The 24949-nt window shown below is 38.5% G+C and overlaps 2 protein-coding genes across 3 annotated transcripts in view; both read right to left on the bottom strand.

The window, feature by feature from the left end:
* LOC5519855 (N-alpha-acetyltransferase 35, NatC auxiliary subunit) overlaps positions 1-15650 on the bottom strand; it is a 28787-nt gene extending 13137 nt beyond the window's left edge. For both annotated transcript variants that reach the window (XR_007308246.1, XM_048728297.1), the window contains exons 1-13: positions 15532-15650; positions 15399-15463; positions 14917-14982; positions 14306-14339; positions 13650-13761; positions 8467-8541; positions 7991-8083; positions 7329-7403; positions 7182-7248; positions 6265-6308; positions 6129-6182; positions 5580-5669; positions 2396-2501 (exon numbers count right to left, since the gene is read on the bottom strand). Coding sequence is in view for 1 of the 2 variants with exons in the window: in XM_048728297.1 (XP_048584254.1) it covers positions 2396-2501; positions 5580-5669; positions 6129-6182; positions 6265-6308; positions 7182-7248; positions 7329-7403; positions 7991-8083; positions 8467-8541; positions 13650-13761; positions 14306-14339; positions 14917-14982; positions 15399-15463; positions 15532-15605 (955 nt within the window). In the remaining variant the exon portion in view is untranslated. The remainder of the gene's footprint in view (positions 1-2395; positions 2502-5579; positions 5670-6128; positions 6183-6264; positions 6309-7181; positions 7249-7328; positions 7404-7990; positions 8084-8466; positions 8542-13649; positions 13762-14305; positions 14340-14916; positions 14983-15398; positions 15464-15531) is intronic.
* A 265-nt stretch (positions 15651-15915) lies between these two features.
* LOC5519945 (LIM and senescent cell antigen-like-containing domain protein 1) lies at positions 15916-24048 on the bottom strand. Its single transcript, XM_001639673.3, has 13 exons — positions 23813-24048; positions 23037-23082; positions 21169-21235; positions 20968-21088; positions 20537-20577; positions 20360-20390; positions 19737-19817; positions 19040-19135; positions 18454-18508; positions 18149-18241; positions 17886-17934; positions 17607-17682; positions 15916-16808 (listed from the first exon to the last, which is right to left on the bottom strand). Exons 1-13 carry the CDS (start codon positions 23953-23955, stop codon positions 16670-16672), a joined length of 1038 nt encoding a protein of 345 aa, XP_001639723.1. The 5' UTR covers positions 23956-24048; the 3' UTR covers positions 15916-16669.
* Positions 24049-24949: the final 901 nt, after the last annotated feature.

A 24949-nucleotide genomic window follows, 5' to 3' on the forward strand; every position in this document is an offset into this window, starting at 1 on the left:
TTCCTTTATCAGCATTGTCTTGTGTACAGTACCAAGAGCGGTATAAACCACCATTTCCTTTATCTGAATTGTCTTGTGTACAGTACCAAGAGCGGTATAAACCACCATTTCCTTTATCTGCATTGTCTTGTGTACAGTACCAAGACCGGTATAAACCGCCATTTCCTTTATCTACATTGTCTTGTGTACAGTACCAAGAGGCGGTATAAACCACCATTTCCTTTATCTACATTGTCTTGTGTACAGTACCAAGAGCGGTATAAACCACCATTTCCTTTATCTACATTGTCTTGAGTACAGTACCAAGAGCGGTATAAACCACCATTTCCTTTATCTACATTGTCTTGTGTACAGTACCAAGAGGCGGTATAAACCACCATTTCCTTTATCTACATTGTCTTGTGTACAGTACCAAGGGCGGTATAAACCACCATTTCCTTTATCTACATTGTCTTGTGTACAGTACCAAGAGCGGTATAAACCACCATTTCCTTTATCTACATTGTCTTGTGTACAGTACCAAGGGCGGTATAAACCACCATTTCCTTTATCTACATTGTCTTGTGTACAGTACCAAGGGCGGTATAAACCACCATTTCCTTTATCTACATTGTCTTGCGTACAGTACCAAGAGGCGGTATAAACCACCATTTCCTTTATCTACATTGTTTTGTGTACAGTACCAAGAGCGGTATAAACCACCATTTCCTTTATCTACATTGTCTTGTGTACAGTACCAAGGGCGGTATAAACCACCATTTCCTTTATCAGCATTGTCTTGTGTACAGTACCAAGAGCGGTATAAACCACCATTTCCTTTATCTACATTGTCTTGTGTACAGTACCAAGGGCGGTATAAACCACCATTTCCTTTATCAGCATTGTCTTGTGTACAGTACCAAGAGCGGTATAAACCACCATTTCCTTTATCTACATTGCCTTGTGTACAGTACCAAGAGCGGTATAAACTACCATTTCCTTTATCTACATTGTTTTGTGTACAGTACCAAGAGCGGTATAAACCACCATTTCCTTTATCTACATTGTCTTGTGTACAGTACCAAGAGGCGGTATAAACCACAATTTCCTTTATCTACATTGTTTTGTGTACAGTACCAAGAGCGGTATAAACCACCATTTCCTTTATCTGCATTGTCTTGTGTACAGTACCAAGAGCGGTATAAACCACCATTTCCTTTATCTACATTGCCTTGTGTACAGTACCAAGAGCGGTATAAACCACCATTTCCTTTATCTGCATTGCCTTGTTTTACCAGGCGGTATAATCATAAATTTTCTACGTTGCCTTGTTTACCAAACGGTAAAAATCACCATATCTTTATCAGCATAGCCTTTAGGGTCAAGCAGTATATGCCACGAAATTTTTTCTATATTGCCTTGAGTGCCAAGCGGTATAAACCACAATACCTTTATCAACATTGCCTTGCGTTTCAAGCAGTATAAGCCATCTTACCTTTTTTACATTGCCTTGTGTGTCAAGAAGTATGAGCTACTATACCTATATCTCATTGCTTTGTGGTAACAAGCGGTATAAACCACCTTACCTTTATCAGCATTGCCTTATTAACCAAGCGGTATAAACCACCATACCTTTATCAACATTGCCTTGTGTTACCAAACATTATAAACCACCTTACCTTTATCAACATTGCCTTTTGTACCTGTTGTGGTTTGAAATGCTTCTTGGTTTGAAATTGTTAAAACCAGTTTGAAAAAAATTCAAACCATGCCACATTTGTTGTGGTTTGAAATGCTTCTTGGTTTGAAATTGTTAAAACCAGTTTGAAAAAAATTCAAACCATGCCACATTTGAAACCACAACATACCCAACAGTATAAACCACCATACCTTTATCAACATTGCCTTTTGTACCCAACAGTATAAACCACCATACCTTTATCAACATTGCCTTGTGTTACCAAGCGGTATAAACCACCATACCTTTATCAACATTGCCTTTTGTACCCAACAGTATAAACCACCTTACCTTTATCAACAATGCCTTTTGTACCCAACAGTATAAACCACCATACCTTTATCAACATTGCCTTGTGTTACCAAGCGGTATAAACCACCATACCTTTATCAACATTGCCTTGTGTTACCAAGCGGTATAAACCACCATACCTTTATCTATATTGCCTTGTGTTACCAAGCGGTATAAACCACCATACCTTTATCAACATTGTCTTGTGTACAGTACCAAGGGCGGTATAAACCACCATTTCCTTTATCTGCATTGTCTTGTGTACAGTACCAAGGGCGGTATAAACCACCATTTCCTTTATCTGCATTGCCTTGTGTACCAATCGGTTTAAACCACCATACCTTTATCAACATTGCCTTGTGTACCAATCGGATTAAACCACAATACCTTTATCTACATTCCCTTGTGTACCAAGTGGTATAGTTTTGATGATTGGATCCACAAGTGTGAGAGAGGTACTCAGAAGTTGCCTTGCAGTGGGAACTCCGCTACACTGCCACATGCAGAGAAATAATCAGCAATAAGTATAATTTAGTTGTAATTATAAGTTTAAAATATATAAATAAAAACACTCAACATGAAGACAAAAAGAAAAAGGCTAAATAAGGTGTTGATAACTACAATCAGATGCCATCCACAGTGGCTTGAACTACTCATATATTATATAATGTAGGCAGTAGTATCGCTGTTAACCCACTGTTATTTTTTAGCTGAATTGACAAAAAAAAAACAGACTGAAAACCGATACCTCCCCCTTATTCTGAGTTTTATACGGCCCGTTAAAGTCAAACAAAGCTGCACCTAATCAGCGGTATCCTACAATCCTCAACAAAAGTAAGTGGGACACTTCCCATACGAACAACCGCCAACCCTCTCCCCCCGATTAATATTGGTTAGAGGCTTTTTTTTAGCTCAAAACACAAGCAGTAGCAAGGTGATCATTTGCCCTCCAACATTGAGGAAGGGGGAGGAAAGTACCCCATTAATTTTGTAACAGATTGTCTCAGAAGTGGAATGATTGGAATTTGTCACACTTATCATCGATTTCTTAAAATGTATTCTCTTTATTTGCATACCCTAATGAAAGTTTTTCAATCTATTAATTATTCGAGCTTGAAGTAAAGATGTTGACGTCCCCAGAAAATACTTATGGGATATCTATGCGCTATTTGGAATATTTTATTGAATTAATTTGAATTAAATAAAGGTGCGCTAGGATATTTGCAGACTATAATTTTGTAAAATATAAAATTTATTTGATGTTGCCAAAGAGACTGTCTACATATCGTGTCGATTGTCTCCATTTGCAAAAGCAGCCATCCCTCAGAGTATTTAGCCGAAAAACACCGCTTTTATGGCCAATTTAGGTAATAAATACAGGCATAGAGACTAAAAAGATCATTGCCTAATAAGTATTTCCCAATTAAACAATAAATAACAAACCGACTAAAGAAAGCGATAAAATGGCGGTTAATCTGTTGTAGAAAACATGAGAGCCTCGTCTCATTTCATTTTCAATGTACATCACAACAAGTGTTTATACAAGCGGGTGTGGACCGTGTACGGTCTACCATTTTTAGAAAAATATTATTCCCACTCATGGTAGCCGGATTTTTCAATCATTCGTCTATTCTATTACCATCACAAAGCTATTTAGGTATATGAAGCTTACAAATGATTTAAATATAAAATAGGGCTTTTTTGAACGGTCAACCGTGGTAGACCGTTTATATAAAAATGAACTTCCTTTTTAACTTAGTAAAACGACGGTCAACCATCTACCATGAGCTCTCTCTCCAAAATGCAAACCCTCATTCAAACAAAACTAGTGTCAATTTATGAGCTTGAATCTCAAGTTGTTACTGTATTATTTTAGAGTTAGAATTTCCTTCGTAAGGCATTTTTTAAACAATTTTAAAATAGTTAACCGTTGAGCCACATAAGCAAGAACAGAAGACGTAGTCTGTAGTCGTCGATTTTAGCGAATGCTCCACAGACAAAGCATTGCATACACTTTGCTTGAACTCTTCAAGCATAACTGTGTGTCAAAGTGTCAGATATTTAGCAAAACTATTGTAAAACAGATGAATTTATTGAATTGACCTTCTTCCCGAGACAAGCTTGCGTGACTAAATTTGTAGTGATAATCTCTCACGTGATACATTCTTCATAGGCGGTATTTCTTATATGAAGAAACAGATGAGAGTGTTTACAATGAAAAATAGTCGTCTCTGAAGCTTCTGTCCATTTTTACGCGCGATCCACGCACGATAATTGTATATGTGTTTGATTTTGAAGTTCGCATAGTTGTATCGTCGTTGCGTTATCAACGATAGTGTTTCCTGTTCCAGGACCTGTTAATCACTTGCTCAGACAATCCTCAACAAAAGTAAGTGGGACACTTCCTATACGAACAACCGCCAACCCTCCCCCCCTCCGATTAATATTGGTTAGAGGCGATTTTTCAGCTCAAAACACAAGCAGTAGCAAGGTGATCATTTGCCCTCCAACATTGAGGAAGGGGGAGGGAAAGTGCCCCATTAGTTTTGTAACAGATTGTCTCAGAAGTGGAATGATTGGAATTTGTCACGCTTATCATCGATTTCTTAAAATGTATTCTCTTTATTTGCATACCCTAATGAAAGTTTTTCAATCTATTCATTATTCGAGCTTGAAGTAAAGATGTTGACGTCCCCAGAAAATACTTATGGGATATCTATGCGCTATTTGGATATTTGCAAACAAAGGTGGATTCATGGTGATTTTTTCTTGTTTGGCTTTGCCTGGATGAGAAAATAATTTTCTAATCACCACAGCTCTTATTAATGCTGAAACCAAATTGATTACAAAATTGTTTACACTGCTATTCTGGGTCTGTATGACCTGGAATTGGTTTGTTTGGCTTCGGGGTGAAAAGACTTATAAAAAACCATCTGACTTTGGGGAGAGGAGTGTTGACTGGCCCTCCCATCGTGAATTTTTTCCCTGGGTCTTCCAGAATGCTTTGCAATCCGTGATGGCATCCAAGTGGTTTTACAAGCCTTCAAGGAGTGGACATTGTGATTTGAGGCTAAGGAAATGAACCTGGAGGATCAGAATAACGGTATCTCTGTGTTTCTTGAGCTGTGTTTGCTGATTTCTCTCCCTTGTGTGGTATTTTGAGCGTTTTTATTGAGAGGGGTGATTCTGCTTTTCCTTCCTTGTTCAATTAGAAATTTGTCAAAGAACCTGTGCTATTATTTGGCTTAAGAGTAGTTGCCAACACCTTGGTTGGATGCATATCTTCGAGACCATTTATCCCTTAGACTGATGCCTGAGTATCTTCATCTTGTGTTTATTTTGCATTTATGAATTTTTGGGGTTGTGGGTACTTCCCAAAGCCGGTACAGGCCGGCTGAGGGGTCAATGTGTTAAACAGGGGAGGGGGCATCCATACTAAGAATCCATTCTTAGAATCTGTAGATTCTAAAAACCCTTCCCCCATCTCTTCCATTTTTTTATCACTTTCCCCTGAGAATCCTTACTTTTTCAGGAAAAATCAGTAACAAATATCAAAGAGCAATTTTGATACCTCAGGCTTGTCCAGAGCAACAACAGAACAGTAGAAGGCTTTCAGGAACTTTAGTCTTGCTAGGATCGCCTCATACTTTTTCACCTCCAGCTAGGGAAAACATAAGCAACAATCAAAGTGAACATTTGCTTCTTTTGACGAGAAAGACTACAGACATGCAGTAAAAAAAATGGTTGTCTGAGCAGGCATGGTTCAATCAGAGTTTATACCTCTACACTCTACACTCTAAGCATTGGCCATTTGTCTTTTGCTCTGACGAAAAGATAATCCTAAAAAATCTCAGCAAAATTAGACTGAAAGTGAGGTGGCTTTTAAATTTCTAGATTTGCATGGTTAAAAAAATTGGGATGGCATGAAAAGAATGAAAAAAATATTGGAATAACCGTTAACTTATAGCTCTTTAAAGTTTAGTTGCTTAGAGGTAAACTTCTTGGATGCTTATTTTTGCATAAAAATATAAATAATTTATAATATTAAATAAAACATATAATATAAAATATAAATCTAAGTGCTTCTGAAAATTTTCATGACAAAATCAGATATCTTTACCTGTAACGACGCAGAGGCTACCTCCTCTCCACTTCCTTGATAAGTTCTGAGTTGCTGAACATAAAAATTAAAGTAAATAAATAATAAAGTTTCAAATATAACAGGTCAAAGCAAGGGCTGGAAGACTCTGGCTAACCTTGATTTTTCTAGCAATCTCTTCCTCAGCTTCCTTGATCATGCCTGACAGTTTTGGGTCAAGAAAAAAATACATTATTTACGAAATATTTTATAGATATGTAATAACGTTACACTAGGCACACTGTTTTTACCAAATGAATGTGAGCATGTGTAGTACATGTTACAAGATCATCCCAAGATCACTCGCACACCAAGTACATCAATATGCTGTTTTGAAGCAAACCCTGATTCTTACTTAATATCATTCCCTTGTTTTTTTTGACAGAAAATCTTCAAACCCAAGCAACTGCTGTTAGACCAATTCACCGCCAATTCACACCATTTTTTTCAGGGCTAGAGGTTGCTCGACCTGCAGGGCTGGATTCAGTAGTCCAAAAAGGGGGGCAAGAGTCAGATTTTTTCACCTTCCATGGATTTCCTTATATTTCTTGCTATTTTTTAGCCAAATACCTGAAAATAAGGGGGGCAGGGCCCGCTTGGCCAACCCAACAAATAGACCTCATTGTATTATGAGTCTGCCCTCTAAAAGATGCACAGAAGATGTCACAAAATGTCATGAACAACAGTCACGCAATACAACTGCATCTCCTTGCACACTTTTTGTCCCTGACATGCTGTGACATCATCTGTGCATCTCTTTGAGGACAGACACACACAAAAATGAAATCTATTTGTTAAATTAGCTAACTTGTCCATTTCGATGCAGCTTTTAATAAAGTTTCATTGAGATTTGCAGAATTTTGAAATATGCATTTTACCCCCACAATATGTTTTGAAAATGGAACATTATACTTAGATGAAGGAACCTGACAACCATTGTTACAGTAAAAAATCAAGCCTTCTAGTAAGTACTGTAGTAAGAAGCAATTCATCACATTGGTTTTTGCATCATGTTCTGTACGCTGTTGAACCCACCAGCAGCTCGTGTTTCAGATACTTGGTTTCCCATTTTAAAACCATATGTCATAGACTGGAAATCCTCCTATCAAGAAAGAATTATCATTTATAATGTTAGCAACAAAACAATTGTATCACTTCAAAAGGAAAATTGCGCAAATGTACCTCTTCAAATACTTGGGCTTTGTTAATAGCAAGTCTGATAAATTCACAGCACTTCAATACAGCTACACAATATGCCTGCAAATCAAAACAAGCATTTTCTTTTAATTATCTTTTACTTACCAAAAAATCAATGCCAGGTTTCCATTTTTACTATTATCATGAGCCAGAGCCATTGATAGGTGTGACATAATAAATAAATAAATAAATAAATAAATAAATAAATAAATAAATAAATAAATAAATAAATAAATAAATAAATAAATAAATAAATAAATAAATAAATAAATAAATAACATTTAGAACTGAACATTGACAGGCTGGTATCTCACAGTAACAGAGATGTTAAGACAATCAGTCATTGTTGGCAATGGCCAATCCTGCCCTCAGATTACAGGATGGATTACTATGTTAGCCACTTTGTGAATTATGGGGAAGATAGGGTTGTCAGGATGTATACCATACCTCTCTAGAGAGGAACAGTCCCAGTGAAATCTAGAGCAGAGTGATATGTTATGCATTGTAGTTGTGCTTGGGTATAAATATGGATTTTGAATTACTCTACAGCCCTCAGTGTATTAAAAAAATGCTTACAATTCAATCAATCCAGCCAAACAGGAGCATTCAGCCAAGAAGAAGAGGTGTTTGAAAATTAATAAACTCACCTTTAGACAAGGGTCTTCTATAATAAATGGGTTGTGCATGTAGAGGCAGATGAAGACAGTTTGAACAAGGGAGTGGCCATCTAGCCATGTCACCTAAAACACCATCAGAACAAGGTGTAAGAAAGGGGATAATGAATTTTCTGACCATTGGGTACCTTTCAGGTATTAAGGCTGGCATAGGGGTCAAAGAGATAAAGTGCACACATGATTAGAAACTCAAAATGTGACCATAAATGGATAAACCTAAACTCTTAGAATAATACATACAAAGTGTTGAAGTCCAACTTCAAACCCCCCATCATTTTGAAAATACATCCTTCTCTGAATTAATTGAGGACATTTTAAGGGTGAATAATTATTTAAAAGAAGTTGACTGCTTGATGAATTTATGAAATCAAATCCGTTTTTATTCCAGCAACTAGCCTTACATTTCATCAAAGCCTGGAAGACTGAGGTCCATAGTCTTTAACTCTTACCACACAAGCCATCAGCTCATCCATCACTCCGAGTAGTTCATCCGGTGTGAAGCCTTTGATTTTAATCGTTCCAGCCTTCGAATAAAATACACCAACATTCAGCACCATAAAATCTTGATTATTCATTAATGGATCCAGACTCTATTAAAAGCTAAGCTGACAAACTAAATATCATAAACAATTATCTGCATTATGCAGTTTAGCGAATGGCTTGGTTTTACCATTTACCATTCCCTCGAAGAATGTTGTTAAACTTAAGAGCCTTCTCAACCGAGCCATTACCAATGAGCATTCAACATTTAGAGAGTTAGCGCGTATAGCCGGTACAATTATTCCAGTTGCCACTTCTGTCGGTCCTATTTCTAGGCTGTTCACTAGACAAAATGTACCTTGCTGTAGAGTTATGGTCTGGATGGGACTGCACTCTTTCATTTTCCGCTCCACTTTTGAAAGAGTTGAGGTTTTGGTATTGTAACATTGATATTTTTAATGGCTACACTATTTGTTACCCTAGTTTGAGTCTGACAATAGTATTCTGCCATGCCAGTGATGTAGCGTTTGGTGGATATATTGCTCCTTTAAGAGGATCACACATTGTTAGCGGCATGTTCATCAGTATTGAAAGTCAAGGTAGTTCTACGTTTCGAGAAATGACAGCTATCTATTAAGTCTTGTCTTCACAAATTAAATCTCTATGGAACAGGTGAAGATATTTACAGATAGCATCAATCCTTATCTACAGTTAATTGCGCTAAAAAATTTTCAAGCTACAGGTATGTTTCACGCACAAATCTCGTTACAGTCTCAATGGATCCCTAGGTCTTCCAACGATACAGCTTATCAGCTCAGCAGATTTATAGACTACGATGGCTGGTCTATTTAATCCAGCTGTATTTCGTCTTCTCAACATCAAGTGGGGTCCTTACACCATTGACAGATTCGCTACCCACTACAATGCACAGCTTCCCCATTTCAATTCTAAATTTGCTGCTCCCGGTTCATGTGGAGTAGATGCTTTTACAAAGGAATGGTCTGGTGAAAACAACTGGATTTGTCCCCCAGTTCAGTCCATCAGAGCACTGTCTTCGTCCCAGGGTTATGGTACTCTTATTATCCCTGAATGGCCCTCGAGCTACTTTTGGTCATTTTTGCATTCTAGCCCTACCCTATTTTAGTCCTTTGTTTTGGAGTCTTTTAGACTTCCGCGCATTCCTGACTTAATTCTGCAGGGTCCCGGACAGAGTCAGATTTACAAGTCGCACCCTTCTGTGTTCTCTGGCTTCCCTATTTTTTTCATGCTAGCTCTGTGCGTAGATTTTAGGTAAGAAATGTTTTAGTTATTTTTGCGTATGACAAGAGGTTAGCACTTGAATTGTTTTTTTGCATATGCAATCATATTTACAAGATGCTTGAGGTTGAGCCATCCCTGCGTTATGCGAGAGTGGCATGTATCCATGTTATGTTATTGTTTGCTTGTGATCAGACGCTCAAGTTTAAAGCTTGCTCACAGTTTGCGAGGGTATTCGTCATTTGGCAAGACGCTCTAGTTTGAAGCGTGCTCGCCTTTTGCAAGGGTATTCACCATTTGGCAAAACATTCTAGTTTAAAGTGTGCTCGCGTTTTGCGAGGGTATTCGCCATTTGGCAAGATGCTCTAGTTTGAAGCATGCTTGTTTTTCACGTAATTCGCCTTTGGAGAGTAGTTATATTTGAATTCGTTTTGAATCATCTTTATTTTTAATCATTCTGTTTAGGATTGTTTTGGTATTTATTATAGGGGCGTATAAATATTGTAATGAGATTCAGCATTTCCACCAATGACAGCTTACTTGTGTTGTTTTCAGGTCTACCTGAAGAAGGGTATCTGAAAAGAGGCCTTACATTTAGATCAATCATTTTTTTATCTATTACGCCACAACTGAAAGATCTACAGTTGTCTTCTGAAGCAACCTTAACTGTGAACAAGTACAAATCTGGATGGGATTGTTGGATAGCTAGGGCTGGTCAAAGTATGTTGGTCTCACCTACCGGCCAACCCTTTGCATGTTGCTCTCTACCTGACAGATTTGTGTCGGAGTGCTAGCGGTAACGGCGTTTCTTCCATCGAGTCTGCTTTCTATAGCATAAGATGGGGCCACCACATGGCTGGGATAGACAGTCCTACTGACCACACTTTCCTCAAGTCTACACTGGAAGGAGCAAAGAGAAAGCTTGCCCGCCCTATCAGTCCAAAGGAGCCACTTACTCCTGAGCAAGTGCACAGCATTGCCAATCATTGCATAAGTAGCACTAGTCTAGCTCACATCAGATTTCTTTTTGTAGTTCTTGTTGGTTATGCCGGTTTTTTGCGCATCAGCGAGATTCTAAACTTAAGACCCAAAGACATCACTGTTTTCGCTGATTGCATGTCATTGACTATTTCAAAGAGAAAGAACGATCAATATAGAGAAGGCCATACTTCTATATACTAGTTAGGATTAGTAATTCAACTTGCCCTGTGTCAGCTTTTGAGCGACTTAGCAAGCTTTTACCATCAGATTCCTCTGATGACGCTTCTATATTGAAGCGCATTGTTAGATCTAAAACAGGTGAGAGTTTTCACTGTTCAAAATCAATATCCTACTCTTGTATGAGGGTAGAATTTCAGAAATACATCGCCCCTTTTGTTGATGATGTCACTAAATATTGTACGCATAGTATACAGTCAGGAGCTGCTTCTAATCCAGCATGTCGGAATGTTAGTAGTGACTTGTTAGATCTTCATGCTGGCTGGCACTCTTCAGGTGCCAAGTACATTAAATTTAGCAAATAAGATCGATTGGGGTTGTCAAAAGCGATCTCACTTCAGTGATTTGCTTTGTTATATATCAGCATTATTTTTTCATCTTGTCGGGGGATCTGGAGTTTTTGTCTTGGCCCAACCCAGGTTTCCTGTGAATTTTGTCCTTTATAAAGGTTTTTTCAGATGTTTTTCCTGGCCTCCCTGACACTCCAGTAATTTTCAATTTTTCACCATTTATTAATGTCCATTATAGTAATATTGTATTTGTCTATTTCATGAATTTTCTAGTTAGCTTGTACAACATAGACTTTATTACATAGTTGTTATTATAACTTTGGCGTATAATAAATGTTGTGTTACGATCACACACAAACCATAACCACACAATTCTCCAAGTATAATTGTTTATGTTTGTTCAATATTTCGAGGTTAGTGCAGAATGAACATGAACAGTGGTGAACAATATGTGAATAATGAGCCAGAAATTCATCAAAATGGGTGGGGGGGGGGGGGGTAGCCAGCCAATCCAACCTCCTTGGCCCAATCTTAGTATTTGAGAGGTAGCCGTTTAGAGGGGTACCTCTAAATTTCTAAAGTCTCACAATAATTTAAGTCTTTGAATCTCAGAAATTTTTACTCAAGTCTCCAAGTCTTGTTATACCACAACCTCGAAGTCTCAGATTTTTAAATGTGATACTACTTTTTTATAGTATTTACTTGAAAGACAGTATCAAACAGCAGTTTTTACTGACAGTGCAAATCTCCACAATTTACAGGTCTAAATAGCCTATTGATGTAAGAATTAGATTGCTTGGCTAGAATTGTAAAGTGTGTTTCTGGTCTTGTTACAGTACACTAATCAGTACCTGGATTGCTTGGCTAGAATTGTAAAGTGTGTTTCTGGTCTTGTTACAGTACACTTATCAGTACCTGGATTGCTTGGCTAGAATTGTAAAGTATGTTTCTGGTCTTGTTACAGTACACTTATCAGTACCTGGATTGCTTGGCTAGAATTGTAAAGTGTGTTTCTGGTCTTGTTACAGTACACTAGTCAGTACCTGGATTGCTTGGCTAGAATTGTAAAGTATGTTTCTGGTCTTGTTACAGTACACTTATCAGTACCTGGATTGCTTGGCTAGAATTGTAAAGTATGTTTCTGGTCTTGTTACAGTACATTAATCAGTACCTGGATTGCTTGGCTAGAATTGTAAAGTGTGTTTCTGGTCTTGTTACAGTACACTAATCAGTACCTGGATTGCTTGGCTAGAATTGTAAAGTGTGTTTCTGGTCTTGTTACAGTACACTTATCAGTACCTGGATTGCTTGGCTAGAATTGTAAAGTGTGTTTCTGGTCTTGTTACAGTACATTAATCAGTACCTGGATTGCTTGGCTAGAATTGTAAAGTGTGTTTCTGGTCTTGTTACAGTACACTAATCAGTACCTAGATTGCTTGGCTAGAATTGTAAAGTGTGTTTCTGGTCTTGTTACAGTACATTAATCAGTACCTGGATTGCTTGGCTAGAATTGTAAAGTGTGTTTCTGGTCTTGTTACAGTACACTAATCAGTACCTGGATTGCTTGGCTAGAATTGTAAAGTGTGTTTCTGGTCTTGTTACAGTACATTAATCAGTACCTGGATTGCTTGGCTAGAATTGTAAAGTGTGTTTCTGGTCTTGTTACAGTACATTAATCAGTACCTGGATTGCTTGGCTAGAATTGTAAAGTGTGTTTCTGGTCTTGTTACAGTACACTTATCAGTACCTGGATTGCTTGGCTAGAATTGTAAAGTGTGTTTCTGGTCTTGTTACAGTACATTAATCAGTACCTGGATTGCTTGGCTAGAATTGTAAAGTGTGTTTCTGGTCTTGTTACAGTACACTAATCAGTACCTAGATTGCTTGGCTAGAATTGTAAAGTGTGTTTCTGGTCTTGTTACAGTACATTAATCAGTACCTGGATTTCTTGGCTAGAATTGTAAAGTGTGTTTCTGGTCTTGTTACAGTACATTAATCAGTACCTGGATTGCTTGGCTAGAATTGTAAAGTGTGTTTCTGGTCTTGTTACAGTACATTAATCAGTACCTGGATTGCTTGGCTAGAATTGTAAGGTGTGTTTCTGGTCTTGTTACAGTACATTAATCAGTACCTGGATTGCTTGGCTAGAATTGTAAAGTATGTTTCTGGTCTTGTTACAGTACACTTATCAGTACCTGGATTGCTTGGCTAGAATTGTAAAGTGTGTTTCTGGTCTTGTTACAGTACATTAATCAGTACCTGGATTGCTTGGCTAGAATTGTAAAGTGTGTTTCTGGTCTTGTTACAGTACACTTATCAGTACCTGGATTGCTTGGCTAGAATTGTAAAGTGTGTTTCTGGTCTTGTTACAGTACATTAATCAGTACCTGGATTGCCTGCTCCAGCTGCAGAATGGTTCTTGTCTTGTTGCAAAGCATACCGGCATCCATTTTAGGATCCATCATCTCTATGGCAGACATCGCTTCAAACAGTCCAAACCTAGGAAAACAATTCCCACAATAGAACTTGAATAGACAGGATCAGTTGGGGAACTCAGTAGGATGTTGGGAAATCCCTTATATAGGCAAGGTCATTGAGGACAAACCAGAAAAATAGTCCAAAAATCCCTTATTCATTTATCAATGGACCTCTGAAAGCTACAAATTTTTCTTAAGGTATTGTGAATACCAACAATAAGAAAACAACTTGATTGCAACTTGATATAATTCAGAGACCTTCCCATGTCAACCCTTTCCCTTGCTAAATTTTCAATGGACCTTTTTAATCTACAGGTCTTCCCCTAAATGGCTATGTATTCATTCAAACTATTAGAAAAAGAAAAATAAGCTTATAAGTTTATGCTTCTGAACACTTTCCTTTTGAACTGCATATCACAGTTTTGAGATACTCTTAATAATGTTGTCAAATTGTTTTGGGAATAAGTAAGTTGGCTACTTTATTTGACTGTTAAATATTTGTGCTAGATAAAAATGACATTTGAATGGGTTCATTACAAAGAATAAAACAACAGCCTTTTACTTACGTATTGTCATGCACCAGTTCACCATGCCTCAATTCTAAGAAATGATTTGAAAAGGAGAAGAATATTCAAACCTACACTTCTTTCTATATCTGAATTCCATACATATGCAAACTTGCTATTTGCTGACTGGGAAGGTCATATTTGAGAGAACTTTGAACTAGAAAATACTGACTTTGTGTTTATTTTCTAACAGTGTTTTTTTGAAAGTGCCCACAATGGAGGGCAGAGGTACAAAGTATGTAAGAACTGTATCTAAAGACATTGTGTTATAATACATATTAAGTGCAAATGTATACCCGTGGATTAGCCAATCACCTTATTCTTAGGAGGGTAAACATGATAATAATTTTGGTATTCCGTTCCTTTTTTTATTTCATTTCATTATTAGTCTGCAATTGGTTATTGCAATGGTTGGAGGAACATATTTTTGTAGATTCAAATACAACCACAAAAAATGCTGAAATATGGTTATATTGGTCTGTTGTGTGAAGCGATGCAATGTTTGCAAAGCACTATCTGTTTCATTTGGGAAACCTGTCTGATGCACGTTGCAAAAACTTTATGGTCCCTTCGAAAAGTCCAGTTTCAACTATATTTTAATATTTTCCTACCAGAGCTTGCATGAAGAAACTTATCAGTGATGTCAACCCAGTCATACTGTGGGCCTTTGGGAATGTCTAAATAATAACATCATGATCTTAATATCATAATTAATAAGTATAATAATAATATGAGTATAATAATAATAATATGTATGATGGAAGATGATGATAGTCATAACAAGCTGATTGCTCACAACCATGGAGGCAAATCTCCACGTAAAAAAAAAAACTGGTTTCTCCTATTGTAGAGAAGTTTTATAATATATAAAATCTAACAACAAATAACCGTGTATTGTAACATTCTGCAATTCGGCTGTTTTTTTTTTTTTGGGTGCGCAAGGAACTGTCAATGTAATGCGTGACGAGATGTTTCCCATGTTGCTCTCATCATTGATGAACCAGTATCCTTGTACAGTTATTTCAACCAAACGCTAGGAAAGAACGCCCCTTTTCATGACGACGGTAAGGACTAGAGATTATAATTTACTCACTGAGAGAAGATAGTTTTTTCGTGAGAGAATCAAGGTCGTGCTCTACTCCGGCTGACCCGTCCTGGCTAAAAAAATCAATCAAGCCGTTTAGAAAATGAAGTGAAAGTTAAGCTATCATATTATCTTTTCTTACGCGCTAGTTGTCTTCTGGATGTCGGTAAAATTGTGATCTGATAATAGTGTTTCTTCCCTCCCGGCGGCCGCCATCTTGTTTGAAGCACGCGCGTAAAGAATGATGGTCTTGTGTATTACTTGCCCACAGGTAACCCAGAGCGACCTAATTGAGAAGTCACCTGCGCAGCCGTGTAAGCATCTACATAGTTACACCTTTGAATCTAACATCCTCGGGAACACGGGGACAGGGGGATACCCAGGATTTGCTGAGAGGGGTGGGGTAAGTAGTAATAGGTATTATATGGGAAAAGGATAATGATGGACGATCCTTCAATAAAGAATAATCAACTTCTTGGGGACACAAGGGAAACAGCAGACTCACAATATACAACTTCAACCATTATTCAATCATTTCCTTTATTTTCGTATTTTACACCTACATGAAAATATCAAATTTTAAAGTTATAAATTTTTAAAGCGCAACACGATTCCGATCCTATATCAACATCATCTTGGTTCCATTTTGCATTGTTTTATTCTTATAGCGTGCAAGTTACCAGGCTCGTATCCAGGATTGTAAGCGGCAGGTTCGTTTGGCCATTTAGGGCTCCATTTTTTCTAAATTGTTATGCATCTCGCCCAAACTCACAGTGATACTTAAAGCCGCATTGTCACCAGTTTACTTCCGGAAGTCCGACGGAAACCTCAACCGTTAGAAGAGAAAAGAATGTATTAAAATCCGAGATATTAAACAGGCCATCCGCTCTAAATTATCAATCAAATCCTCAAAGAAACTTCCAATAAACATATTGCTTTCGATATTTTGAAATATTTTTCGCGTTTTCCGTTAAAAATCTTCGGATATTGTTACGTAATCGACCGGAAGTAAACTGGTGAAAATGCGGCTTTAATTTTCTCCCATTGCAGCGGGCCCTTCAGTCGAGCGGGGGTGGGGAGGGTCTTACGATCCCATCTCCCCACCCTCCTCTCCCCTGACAACCTCATTGGTCACTAAAGTAGTAGTCACGCAATGCGCTTCTATCACGCAATACGCTAATAGCTATCCTTGAGGCAGGGTGTGTTGGGAGTTGCTTTAGATAAGAAAAGATATGTATTAAAACCATTTAGAAAATCCTATTTTTACGCATATAAATACTCTAAGTCGTGCTCTTCTTGGTTGGGGTCTTGGCCGGGCTTCCCTGCTCCGCGCGTTTGAGTCGTTTCTTCAACTCCATTGGCATTTTCTCGTAGCACTTCTTGCAAAGGGGCTGCATGTCGAACTCATGAAACTTGCTCCTAAGGAGTAAATAGTGATAAGTTATTGGGATTTATGATGAGTCATGAAGGAAATTGTCAGACTTTGCCTTATTATTTTTATTAACTTTGCATTATTTCATATAAAAATGGTAAAAAACACATAAAGAATACATAGTTTCTTATTCAATCGTGATACACCCTAAAGGAATTGCAGATCGTCAATGCAAATGGACGTGTGTTGTGGTGCGCGCGAGACACGGCGCGGTTATTTGTGCTCTAGCGTGGATAGTGCACAGGAAAGTGATACTCGCGTGGATGATGCGCAGGAAAGAAAAACTCGCATGGAGAGTGCGCAGGAAAGTGACACTCGCATGGATAGTGCGCGGGAAAGGGACACTCGCGTGGAAAGTGTGCGGGAAAGTGACACTCGCGTGGATAGTTTTGCGGGAAAGGGACACTCGCGTGGATGGTGCACAGGAAAGAAAAACTCGCATGGAGAGTGCGCAGGAAAGTGACACTCGCATAGATAGTGCGCGGGAAAGGGACACTCGCGTGGAAAGTGTGCGGGAAAGTGACACTCGCGTGGATAGTTTTGCGGGAAAGTGATACTCGCGTGGATGGTGCGCAGGAAAGAAAAACTCGCATGGAGAGTGCACAGGAAAGTGACACTCGCGTGGATAGTGCACGGGAAAGGGACACTCGCGTGGATAGTGCGCGGAAAGGGACACTCGCGTGGATGGTGCACAGGGAAGAGACACTCGCGTGAATAGTGCACAGAAAAGAAAAACTCGCGTGGAGAGTGCAAGGGAAAGGGACATTCGTATGGATAGTACTTACTTGAGAGTCAGTGAGATATTACAGCCGATGCATGTGAAATGTTGGACGCACCAGCACTTGTTTAGCGCATTTACAACTGGAAACAGAGAAAAACATATCAACGTTTAATGGTGCAAAAAAGGTTACGTTCTATGCTTGTTATAACCTCTCTGCAGACAACTCATTTTTTTTTTTTCTTATTCATTTCGCAGTTATTTGTTGAAATAAACGTTACCTACCGCTGTTTAAAGTTTCACTGGTGACACTGTAAAGAATGAGTTGCAAAGACTTCTTACTCACCATCTCCCGTGATTGCCTTGTTGCATTCAAAGCAGATGTCTCCGTACAGCTGAATATTGGGGGAACAAAAATGAAGTCAAACGCTTATTAACTATGGGATCTTACTAAAGAGGTCATTTGTTCAAAAATAAATTCTGTAATAAAATGGAAAAGAACGACTTTTTCGTACGTTTCATTTTTTTACCATCCACTGCCGCAGGTAACACTACTTAGAAAATTTTAGGCTTGAATTCTCCTAGGTAAGCTTCTAGAGTAATACATACCTCATTGTAATGGGTCTCGCAGTATGCCAATCCTTTGCGCTCGTAGTATCGGTGACCATAAAATGGCTTCTCACATTTTGCACAAACAAAATGCTACAAAAAAGAAGCACACTATGATTTAAAGAATGTCAATCAGCCGATACTTTGCTAATGTTTACTCCGAAAATACAACAGTGTTAGTATGAAAGCTTTAAACAAAGCAAGATAAAAGCAAGTCCTGTGCTGGACTAAGAAAAAAAAAACTTCGATGATCGTGGAACGTTTTTTTTTTTTCAAGTGTAAGTTGTTTTTTAGTGACACAGTACCTCCACGTGCCAAGCCTTGCCTAAGGCATGCACCACTCGGTCCTCGACTGGGCGACTAGAAAGAGAATTATTTTTGTCAGAATAGAGCAAACAGACAAATAATCCAGAAGTGATTTTCACACCTTACTGGCAAGCTAAACGAAGATCCCTGGTCTATCCCAGTAAAAAAAAACCTGTATCTCTGAGACACTTTTTTTCTCAAATCATACCACTAAGGACCCCTGTCCCTACCACATTAAAACACCCCTGTATCTCTGAGACATACTTTCCGCAACTTACCGGCAAGCTAATCTAAAGCTTACAGGCAAAAGATCCCTGTACCTTAAAGAAACTCTTTTTTTTTTACATCATGCCTGTAAGCTCCACTAAGCATCACTGTTCCTACCACATTAAAACACCCTTGTATCTCTAAGACATACTTTCCACACCTTACCGGCAAGCTTATCTGAAGCCTAAAGGCAAAAAATCCCTGTACCTTAAAGAAACTCTTTTTTTACATCATGTCTGTAAGCTCCTATAAGCTTCACTGTTCCTACCACATTAAAACATCCCAGGTATCTTGAAGACCCTCATTTTCACATCTTACCGACACGCTCCACAGATGGGGGTTCCCAGGAGATCATGGCAGCGCAGACAGTAAAGCTCTGTGTCCTTCTTACGGCAAAAGTGGTCAAGCTCCTTGCTGGTAATCAGAGAACATTTTCACAAAACATGGTATATGGTATAGTACATTTCCACAAAACATGGTATATGGTATGGTACATTTTCACAAAACATGGTATATGGTATGGTACATTTTCACAAAACATGGTATATTGTATATGGTATGGTACATTTTCACAAAACATGGTATATGGTATGGTACATTTCCACAAAACATGGTATATGGTATATGGTATGGTACATTTCCACAAAACATGGTATATTTGTCTGCTCAAATGATACGTACTTGGAAAATACAGTGGTACATGAACATGAAGCCTTACGTACTTACTGACAGACTGAAGGCTACATATATTAGCAAAGAAGGAAGCTTCAAGTTTTGGTATCTCAGGCGCACACACCCCCATTGGCGGCCCAAATGTATTAAGGATCTTCAAATGCTATGTGTTTTCCATACAATTCCTATGACTGCACACACCCCCCCCCCCCCCCCCCCCCCCAGCCTATACTGGGTACATGCCTGTATCCTGAGTAAATCTTAGGACATTTCCTTGAAATTTTCTCCAATGTCCTAAGCTTGTTCTAGCTCATTTTAGAGAGAAAAAAATTAGTACACTTACCCACAGCAGAAGCAGTTGTAGTGCCATGGGTGGACAGGATCCCCCATATACATGATATGTTCCCCTTCAGGGATGTACGTACTAAAAACAGAAACATTGAAGGCATTGTACTTGAAGTACCAACAGCAGTATCTGTAGATCCTTTCAATAAATCAATTGTAATCAAAATGAACCAAAACATCAATTTTTAAACGCCCCCCCCCTCTATCTAACACCCCCTCCCTGCCAGCTTAAAAACAAACGACATAGGAATTTCAGTAATATAAATCAACTTTAATTAATCTGAGTTTGGCTTCTACTGGGTGAGACTTGCTTAAGGTCAAGAAATGCTTCCTACGCATGCTTTAATTTAACATGATCATGCCTGAGACTAAAATCCCACTACACTTGGGTGTGTTACATTTTTATAGTTTGTTAAGAACACCCCTCTCTAATAAATGCCTCCTATTTGTTGAACGCCCCCCTTCGGATCATCGAAATTTAATAAACCCCCTTGGCGTTTTTTAGGACATTTATGGTAAATTCCTTTATAGCTTTTTTCTGGCCTAACACCTTATTTGGTCAAACCTAGACAAAGGTAGACCAACTCTCAGCCCTCCCTATGACATGTACAGTCCACTTACTGGCATTTTCTGCACACATATCTGCCAGTTTCTACATGGAAGATAAGAATTCGTAAGAATTTGTAAACATTCATAAGAAATACAAGTAAACAATTAAGACAAAATCACAAAGTACTGTAGAGACAGGAGGACAAATTATATTTAGGGACTTGAGGCATTAGACATGTCTGGACTTACTTTTTGTCTTCTCATCTGCATTGCACTTTTTGCACAAAGCTCTGTGATTAGAAAATACAAGTTTTGTGCTGTTGTTGCTTGCTTTATATAAGAGAGTCAGCCACCATTTTGTCAGCATTTTTTTGGGGTTCATGTGATATTTCTTATTGAGTTTGGTAAGTAAGGTATAAAACGTCATTTTTAGATGTTTTTTTTCAAAATAAAAGCAGAAATTATTCAATTATTCAACAGTGAATGAAAACAATAAATAAGATTAGTAATAATAATAATAATGATCGTTTATTATCCACTTTGCAGTATGTACACTAAATTACAGTGGCGGACGGAAAACACTCTTATAACATTAATAGCATTATGCATATCGCACAGTGGCAAGATTGTTGAATCTATAGCTAAGTATAGCTCTTTAAAGCAACAGTGATCTCTGTTACCTTCCTGCATTCTTGACAAAACCAGTGTCAGCCAGACAGTCGTTACAGATCTCACAGCGGAAGCAGTCAGGATGCCAGTTAGCTTGCATTGCTTTGATCACACGGCCAATCACAAACTTGCCTGGAAAAAAAATTAATGACAAATAAAAATTAGCAAAATTCGTAATTCAAAAATAATCCTTGATCTGATGTGGAACCTACCACATTGCTTGCAGCAAGGAGCAAACAAAGTTTGGAAGTCGTGTTCACAAAAGCGACGCCCATCATACTGAAACGCATCAATTATAAATAATTCATAAGGTCATTGGTCTTGGCAGGAGTGGATATGGGGAAGGCAGGGGTGGATCCAGACTGATTCAACTGATTCCAGTGAATCACTCAAAATCCCAGAAAAACGTTCTTTTTTGTAGATTTGAATTTTAAAACGTTCAATAGAAATAAACATCCATCTGTTGTCTGTTATTTAAACACTAGAAGACCTGCTTCCTGGGTTATTTCGCTGTTATTTCCTTTAGCGCTTAGACAGCATTTCCGGTTCCCCCAGGGGAAATATTGCTCCTGATGGTGAGTGATAAATCAAGTTTGGGGGAGGGGACCCATTTAGAAATTTTGCGTGTGTATAAAAATTATGCGCATGTGCTGGAACCACTCAAGCTCTTCACCGATTGGCTACGTGGCTACGGCCCACGCGGAACTAATCAAGCTCTGTTTTGATTGGTTGCTATAACGTGTGAATCACTTTGGAATCAGTTGACAATAAAATCCCAATGCTACCCATGAGAAAGTAGGCCTTTGCTTGCTTTAGCGTGTGATCTCTTGTACACATCTCTCGAACCGAAATCTTGAGTAGCGAAGCATGGCTTCATAATATGCAGACGTTTCTCATGGAGAGCCTGTCTGCCGAAAGGAGGAGTGTTATCCTTTTGATTATGGTGTAGAATTTGATCGAATTCAGATCCCGAGAAGTTGGAATTAATGATGAAAGTGTGGCGACAGGACGATAGCTCTTTAGAATTCTCTATGAGTTATGGCAATGGAAAGTGGTCGCCCTCGTAAGTGAAATACATAATGTTTTAGCAAAATCCCCAGACAGTGTATTCTTAGTATATAATGGCATTTCTGTTTGCCCTGTGTTTTATTTGGGAAGATTTTTGGCTGTTATTTTAGTAAGGTAAATAGGCTGGTAAGATAACACACATGAGCAAAATTGACCAGTACACAAATTTTTGATGCCTCTAATGGATGAATCTAGGAGAAACATGCAAAGAGGAGAAGTGCCAATAGATCAGCAACTAGATGGGATAACGCACTGTAAAATTGCTTAAATTTGAGAGGTCATGGAGTCAATTATTGATACGAGTTGCTGTCTGTGTGGCACAAGCTACGTTATAATGCAAGGGGAGGTTGTTTTTTATATATTACAATCACACCATTTGGATATTGCCAAGGGGTATTCGAAGAGAATAACTGGTACTTGCCTTGCCACACTTTCAAGAACACAAATTTGGTTGAATTAGGTAGAAATAGTGTATTTATTATCTGACTAATCGATTAATGAAGTCACTCAGTTTTAAATGACCAAAAGTTTAATACAGCACCGGTGAAACGTAACCTTGAATTTATGATCTCACTATATAAATTCCTAAAATGCCAAATGCATCCCTAAAAATTCTGCAGATTGCATGTTTCAAACACGTAATTTCATGCCCCTATGCCCCCCCCTCCCCCCCTTGAATGGGCCGTGACCATTTGGAATCAGTCAACTTTAGGCCTGGATCCATCCCTGGAAGGGGTATGGGTGGATATCCACCCCCCTTTTTGAGGATGTTATGAGGAAGGTTATCTCTGGACCACAGCTGACCAACTCTTGTTTGCATTTAATTTTTTTTAAATAAATAATTCATAAAATCATAGTTCATCAATAGTTCAATATTCAAAATAAAAATTAAAAGATTTTATTTTTTCGTTGTTCACTTGTGTGACAGGCGCAGTCAATTATGTGATTATTTTGTTTTGAATTTGCCGCCAGGAAAGGTCACGTGATCCCCTATTGAGTTTTAATATACTACCTCATAGAAAAGACCATCTGGAAAAGCCTGGAAACACTGAACACACCTAGGGAGGAAAAAAGAATGGAAGTCAAACAAATGTTAATTTCACAGAGATATTTACCAATTAAGATAAAGACTTTTTAGATAAAGTACTTTCTATAAAGGTGTACTTTGAGCAAAACAAATAATCCATTGTGCTAGATAAAGTCGCAAAGGCAGAGGAAAGGCGTGATGCATAGCAAGCATTCCAATACAAAGCCATATTTATCACAAAAACACATATACGGAATGATAATGCTGAATAAAATCCGGTTTATGTTACACACCCGTAAGGACCATCTAGGGCAATAATAAAACCACTTTCAGCTAAAAGGAGTTGCCGAAGTTCTATAATAGATTAGAGAGATGAGCGTTTTGTGGTACTGGATTCTCTTCATAATCAACATGAGCTCGTTTATTAAAACCTCGGATCTGACCACTAGCATAATGACATCTAATTATTCATATAAGGATTCTAAAATCTGTGGTAATAAAAATGTCATGGCTTCTTATGAATAAGCTAAAGCCTATCTGTTTTAAAAGATGGGTAGTAAATTAGGTTACTTCGCTTCTGGAATGCCCCCTAAAATCGCTAAAATGTTCGACTTCACATGTCATCAATAAACGACCTCTCCAACTCCGAGTCCACATCCGAGAAAGTGTATTTTTTCGCTGTAATTGTTCGGTATCGCGAGTTTCAGCGGTAAAATAATCCTCAAGAAAATACTCAAGTCGATAGCAAAAGGACAACTTACACAAAACATCGTTCATGAAGTATTTGACCATTGGAGTTGACCATTCGCTCGTCTACTCCAAAACCCTCGTGGCAGACGGCACAAATAGCGGTGCTGAGGCCGATGTTAGACCTAATAGTAGTCATGTTTTCCTGTACAGGCATCGAGGGAAGACGATTTGGCGAACAGACCTCAGTTCAGTCACAAGCGACAACCATCAACAAACCCGACAAACCAGCCAGGGAGGGGTGTCTGTGGCTATGCTGATGGGCTACCTGTGGTGAGGGCGGTGCTTCGCTGCTTCGAATAGTTATTTTCGAACGCCAGCTATTTCTACATTCTCGGTATATTTATTCATTCTCGGTATTTTTAGTGGCGAATGAAAATAATTGGGCGTGTATTTCAATTAATTTTGGATGCAATTCTGTGACTCCAGAGTTTGGCATTTTCATCCGCCTTAGTATGGATATACATCTGGCCCCCGTCCACACGTAACCGGAAATTTGTGAAAATGCAAAATATTTTTTACGAATCCGTCTCTCGTCCACACGTATCCAGCGTAATTCCTGCCCTTATCCGTAAATTTTTGAAAACGCTCTCCAGAGTGGAAATGTTTTTATCTGATACGAATACGTGTGCATGTGGACGGTCGTATCCGGAGAAATTTGAATACGCTTACGTCATTCTGTTGGATACGGCCGGAAATTACGCTGAATACTTGTGGACGAGAGCCGGATTCGTAAAAAAAATCCGTTTTCATAAATTTCCGGATATGTGTGGACGGCTGAAAACGATCCGAGTACGCTGTGTGTGGACGCGGAAAGAACTCTAGATCGAGTTAGGTAAACATAAAGGGGAGTGTTGTTAAAGAAGTTTTACTGAGCCAAGCGACATGACGGAAAAACCTGGAAAACGCGCAAGAACACATAATTTCTTACAAAGGCACTTTAAAAAAGTCGCATCAATTAAAAAAAGTCGCACTTGATATTTTATTTGCTATAAGGTACTAAGTACTCAGAAAGATTTTCCGCCTTATTCGATGTAAAATGGGCTTATTTGAAGCGTCATGTCGTGCCTGTCCGTCATGTCGTGCCTGTCCGTCATGTCGCGCCTGTCCGTCATGTCGCGCCTGTCCGTCATGTCGTGCATGTCCGTCAC

The sequence above is a fragment of the Nematostella vectensis genome, chromosome 5, assembly GCF_932526225.1.
Source record: "Nematostella vectensis chromosome 5, jaNemVect1.1, whole genome shotgun sequence".
In the NCBI taxonomy this organism is placed as follows: Eukaryota; Metazoa; Cnidaria; class Anthozoa; order Actiniaria; family Edwardsiidae; genus Nematostella; species Nematostella vectensis.